Source organism: Arachis hypogaea, chromosome 15 (genome assembly GCF_003086295.3).
Source record: "Arachis hypogaea cultivar Tifrunner chromosome 15, arahy.Tifrunner.gnm2.J5K5, whole genome shotgun sequence".
Lineage (NCBI taxonomy): Eukaryota > Viridiplantae > Streptophyta > Magnoliopsida > Fabales > Fabaceae > Arachis > Arachis hypogaea.
The window spans coordinates 39292406-39298487 of record NC_092050.1 but is presented as its reverse complement, the minus strand read 5'-3'; the positions used below and the strand labels follow the sequence as shown (position 1 = coordinate 39298487).

The window sequence follows — 6082 nt, the reverse complement described above, 5'->3', positions numbered from 1 at the left end:
ACCTCAAATTATATTAAATAAAAGAAATCAAATCTAACATGGAAATTCATAAATTAAATTAGAAAAATAAATAACTAAGTGATAAAGTAAACAAAAGTAGAAGAGAAATTAAATTAAAGGAACATTAAACCTGGAATGAAGAAAAGTAGCATAAACATAATAGAAATTCTAAATCATAATCCTAAGAGAGAGGAGAAAGCCTCTCTCTCTCTAAAACTACATCTAAAACCTAAAATTGTGAATATAAAAGTTGTATGAATTGTTTGGATGGATTCTCCCACTTTATAACCTCTAATATGTGTTTTTTGGGCCGAGAAATGGGCCAGAAACAGCCCATAAATCGCTGGTTGCGAAATCCGCCACGCTGGTTTTTCGTCACTACGATGCGTCCGCGTGAATCACGCGTTCACGTCACTTATCTTCAGGGAAACCATGGTATATTATATATTATTTCGAAGTTCCGGACGTTAGCTTTCCAACGCAACTGGAACCGCATCATTTGGATCTCTATAGCTCAAGTTATGACCGTTTGAGTGCAAAGTGGTCAGACTGGACAGCTTAGCAATTTTTCCAACTTCTTGTATTCCTTCCACTTTTGCATGCTTCCTTTCCATCCTCTAAGCCATTCCTGCCTTGTAAACTCTGAAATCACTTAACACACATATCATGGCATCGAATGGTAATAAGAGGGGATTAAACATAGCAAATTAAGATCAAAGAAACATGTTTTCAATCATAGCACAAAATCAGGAAGGAAAATGTAAAACATGCGAATTGTATGAATAAGTGTATGAAAGATTGATAAAATCCACTCAATTGAGCACAAGATAAACCGTAAAATAGTGGTTTATCAACTGGCAATTAGACATTAGCCGTCTTATGCTTTGTCACTAAAAGGTTTTAGTAACAATTATAACATTTGCCAGTAAAGACCATTTTAAAGGCCGCAAAAAGTATATAACTTTTATCGGCCATTTTCTTGGTAATTTATATTATCACTAAAAGTAATTCTAAGATTTTAATGTTATTCACTTTTAGTTGCCATTACTATTGTCGCTAAAATTCATTTTACCGAAAATTTATATGACCACTAAAAAAAATTTTAAAATTATAATATTATTCAATATTAACTACCATTACTATTGTCGTAAAAATCTTAAAGACTTTTTTAATTATACTCACTTTATTTAGAAAACAACTTATACCTCAAGCACCGATCCAATACAAAAGATACACGTACAATTATATAGTTAAAATGTTTGGTTTGATCATGCATTCATGTGAGAATATTATATTTCTACATAACTTTATTATTATAAATCATATTAATCTTCATCCTAAAGTACACAGATGTCACGTGTTATGTTAAGAAGGGATCAATCAATTATGCAATAAGCAAAGTTAGGGGAAAAGATAATTTATTTTGTAGAAGGTATTTAATGAGGCAGAATGTAATACCCTAACTACCAAAGCTCACGCTTCCGGCTGTGCGATTCTGATAGCTCGGACATTACGACGACTTTTATACTATTTAATACTAAAATATGAGCCTGTTTGAAACTTTATACCGCAATACCGCTCCCAAAAATACTTTTGCTATACAACGTACATCAATACATACCATACAACTTACATAAACTCATAAAGAGTACATACATATATATAAGTATTATTACAAGCATTAACCAATACAATCCCTATCCCTCTTATAGAAATATATCAAGATAAAGGCGAGGGTACAATAAATAATCTACATCAATACCGAACATTTCAATAACTAAATAAACTCTTCGTAACTTCTGCGCCCATATCCTGAAAGGGGAAAAATGTAGGGGGGTGAGAACATCATCCTCGAAAGGGTTCTCAGTAGAGGGTTTTTAGGAATTACTGTAATAGGATACGTGAAGATAACTGCACCAGTGATTCATAACCGTCTTATGCCTCTTTTCAAAAACAACGGTTTACAATGAAAGTAAAGTCAGAAATCTTTTCGGAAAGAAGAACCATTCAATTTTCAAAAACTCAAAGGCCTTTCAAAACGGTTTATCTATGCGGAACCAAAATAGCCTTTCATAATTTTATTCCAAACCAGAAACACAAAACCGAAATCAACCATCAGTTCATCTCTTTCCAACCACGGCCCTAGGCCCAAACAATCCAACCAACAACCAGTCACCACAATCCAACAGAGTCCCAGATGCAAACACAGATAGGAAGTTCAAGCACAAACAAATAGTTATTACAAATAGAACAGTTAGCAATTAATCACATAGGCAAACCAAGTATAATATGCACACCCAACCAATGTCACACAAATGCATATGATGCATGCCTGTCCCTAGTGGCTGATGATATCATCTGTCAGTTATAGAGCCAACCCGACAAGTCCTGGTAGCTAACCATTGGACTGTCCCTCTGTCGTGCATCCCCAACTCGAGTTATACTCATCATAAACTTGATCATAATCATGATCCATATCCATCACCCTCACTGGTGAATATTTATCCATCACCATCACTGGTGAATATTTATGGGGGCGAGCTCATCCGGGCCTTTCACAGTGCCCGGCCACACTTACGACATTGGGTTAACAGAGCTTCGAGTCTCAACCTGGAGCACATGGTGGCTAGCCATTGCTACTACCCAGGGAAACCCTCATCTCCAATAGTGGAAGTGCAAAAATCACAATTATCAATAATTCAGCATATACATGCATTCATTCTCATCTATGGATCAACATCCATCTCAGCCATCCGGCTTACGGTTCAGTCCAGAACCAGCCAATATTGATAATCACACACAGCCATTCCGGCTCACGGTTCAATCCAAAACCAGTCAATATTCATAATCATACATAGCCATTCCGGCTCATAATAAAACAGCACTCCCACCATTCAAAATCATCAGATTTATGAAATCGGCATTTAAGCCATAAATCATTTTCTCAATTCATTTCACTTTGAAATCAAGTTTCAACTCTTTTCAGCCTTGGCTTTAAAGATCTCATTTCTCAAATCATCTCAGGCTCATAAGCCACTTTTACTCAAGGTAAATTCCCCTTTTAAAACAATGCCACTCTCGGCATCCTCTTTCCAAAACTTCCATAATCATGGCAAGTTAAAAGCCTCTTTGAGATATTCAAAATCACCCATCCAACAATGGGATTTTATAACAAAAGTTTCTCGGCAGAGTCCCAAGTCTTTAGGGGAGAATAACATAACTCATTTCGCCAAATTCATTTAAAATCATTAAAATATTGGCTTTCCGATTTGAGTAATAAAATAGGATCTAAGACAAACCGAGTCACATAATCATTTACTTCTTTCAAAGCCGTTTCCTTTACTTAGGCAAAACTAACTTCAACCCCCATGATAAGTTCTAAAGCATTTCAACTGTTCAAGATTGTTTTAGTCTTGCAAAAATTCAGAATTCCAAGAGTACTTAAAACCTTTCTCAAAACATTTCAAAATAAAACTTGTCAATAGACATTCAGGTTCTTTCAAAGCTATTGAAACTTCTTTAATTGAAACCCCCAAGTCAAATTCAAAGGCATAAACCCTTTTCACGTTCAAACAGCTTTAAAACACAAGTTTCATGTAAATAACTTTCTCTTGAAAGAGACACAATGCCTTTCTTAAGAAGCAAGACTAAATTACAATTTCCCCTTTTACTAACTCATTTCAAAAGCATGAATCATCCTTTTCTTGATGATTCAAATAAAATAGTAGAAGTCTTTAACTAATCATTCTCCAAACAACATTTCAATAAAGACTCGGATTTTATAGAAATTTCGGCAGCACCTCCCCTAAAACTTGGACTTTGCCACCCGGTTCGGGTCCCAACTAAACCGTTTCACAATCTTTTTCAACAGCCCAAATTTCCAAAATTAGTCCAAGGCCAGCCAAAATCCAATAGTCATCTCAATTCCATATTTCAAGAAAACCGTTTCAACATCAAATTATTATCAGCCGAATAAACTCATTTCTAAAGCTTTTAAGAAACGGTTCAGTAACAATCATTTATCAAAAACCAGATCATTTAAAGCCAGCCAGGCTAAACTCAAGAGTGGATTCTATTTTTCACATCATCAAAATAATTGACTCAATTCAAACCAATCCTCAACGGATTAAACTCATTTCAAATCTTTAAAGAATCGACTTCAAACATTACGTTTCACAAGCCACACAACGATTTAGCCAAAACAACATCCATAGTCATTCGAGTCAATCAAATAATACATAAGGCAGATACAATCACCAAATACTCAATATCTCACATTAGTATCCATATGTAAAAATTCCAATACATAAAACATAGTTTTTGGAAAGCGCCCCTACCTCAAAACGCAATTCCATAATCCAAACGTCTCACAGAGTCCTTTCCGCCTCAACCCGAACTGACGGCAACCAAAACCTCAGCTCCCAGTCACGTTCGCAATAACCATAGCAACACTAATCGCAACATACAATAATCAGGACTCGACCCCACGTTATCAAAACTCATATTCATTAACCGAACACAACAGAATACTAACGCGAGGCTTTTCGAAACATGATTTCTTACCGGAATAACAACACAAAGCAGTTCTGATTTCGAACCGGCAGCAGCAACAGCTCCGGCGGCGGCCAGAAGCTCCGGTGGATTAACTATAGAAACCACGCAGCATTAAAACCTTCTCGAAATCCAAAAAGGCAGAAACCTCAATTAAAACCCTTACCGGAAGAGTCCTCCGGCGACGGCAGCGAGATTTTTCTGACGACAGAGGCTCGGTCCGAAGCTCCAACGGTGGTCTGGGAAGTCATAGAACCACTCCCGGCGGTCAGAAACACAGAGGCGCAGCTCCATTCTCCGGCAGCGACACCTGCGGCAGTCTGAACCCTCTTTTGACTGTGGTTCAGCTTGCCATCACCAGCAACGGCGAGCTTGGATGGTGGCAGTGGCGACGGCCGTTCCGATGGAGGCGGTGGTGTCCACGACGACGGCATAGCGACGGCGCTGGTTCTCCCCAGCTCATCGAGGTTCAGGCCCGGTCTCTCCTCTCGTCTGGGCTCGACGGCGACACGGGCTTCAGGGAATGGCGATGGCGCGGTTACAGTGACGGCGGCAGCAGATCGGCTTGGACGAGCTTGTGGCAGGCGCGACGTCCTTCTCCTCGCGGTCGAGCTCCTTCGCGCGCGCCCCTCTCTCCCAGTGTCATTCACTCACGGCGGACTAGGGAAGCAGAAACGGAGCTCCATCGTGCTTCTCGTTCGGAGATGGCAAGGGCGACGACGCGGTGACCCTGATGGCGACTGGGCGCAGCTCGCGGCTCCATGGGTGACAGCGAGGCCCGCCGGTGCTAGCCCGTGCCTCTCTTCCTCCCCTGCTTCCCTCTGCGTTCCCCTCCGATCTCTCCTTTCTTTGTTTTTTTTGTTTCTTTGTTTACGGAGAAGGGGGAAACCATGGGTGTTGCGTTCTATTGGGGAAAGGGGGAAGATCTGCTGCTGGTGCTGTGTATGGAGATAAGGGAACCGGGTCATGGTAACGGGTTACTGGGTTAGGGTTTCCTTATTTTGAAAATTAGGGTTAGGGGTAAATTGGTAATTTCACATAAAATTGAGAATAATATAATGATTGAAACCCAAATTAAATCCAACACTAATTATATATAGAAAATACTATTTGCTCATCAATTTCACAAATTATTTTCAATAAAATGCCCCAATCTAAAAATTAGAAATAATATACTTAATTCCTTAATTTTCTAAAATAGCAGTAATAATATTTAAAATATTAATTATTTAATCCAAATCATATAGAAATCCTTATTATTTCACAACTATCAACTTTATAATTTGGATATAGAAAACAATCCAATAATTGTGAAATTGGATAATAATCATAACGTATCTCAAATCCCATAAATCAAAACTTGCCTTAATTACCTTTAATAAAATAATTTCTGAAATTAAGGCTATAAATAACTATATGATTTGAGACTTGATCATAATAAGACTTCTCAAAAGTTCTGGGTCTTACACAGAGAGGCTACTCTGCCTAACCAACAATATTCTTGATGAAGCCACGCTCTTTTTCAATAAAA

At 38.3% G+C, this 6082-nt stretch overlaps 1 protein-coding gene across 1 annotated transcript; it reads right to left on the bottom strand.

Moving 5' to 3' along the window:
• Positions 1-4194: 4194 nt before the first annotated feature.
• Positions 4195-5480, bottom strand: LOC140179504 (uncharacterized). Its single transcript, XM_072218392.1, has 3 exons — positions 4718-5480; positions 4564-4646; positions 4195-4451 (listed from the first exon to the last, which is right to left on the bottom strand). The coding sequence occupies exons 1-3, from the start codon at positions 4983-4985 to the stop codon at positions 4368-4370; spliced, it is 435 nt and encodes a 144-aa protein (XP_072074493.1). The 5' UTR covers positions 4986-5480; the 3' UTR covers positions 4195-4367.
• Positions 5481-6082: the final 602 nt, after the last annotated feature.

What these genes read in the sequence shown, in the direction of transcription:
- LOC140179504 (XM_072218392.1), bottom strand. Translation starts at nt 4,985, where the DNA reads ATGCCGTCGTCGTGGACACCACCGCCTCCATCGGAACGGCCGTCGCCA. An exon ending in GTCGCCGGAGGACTCTTCCG is followed by an intron (nt 4,647 to 4,717) that starts GTAAGGGTTTTA and finishes TGGTTTCTATAG; the next exon opens with TTAATCCACCGGAGCTTCTG. An exon ending in TGCTTTGTGTTGTTATTCCG is followed by an intron (nt 4,452 to 4,563) that starts GTAAGAAATCAT and finishes TGTTGCGATTAG; the next exon opens with TGTTGCTATGGTTATTGCGA.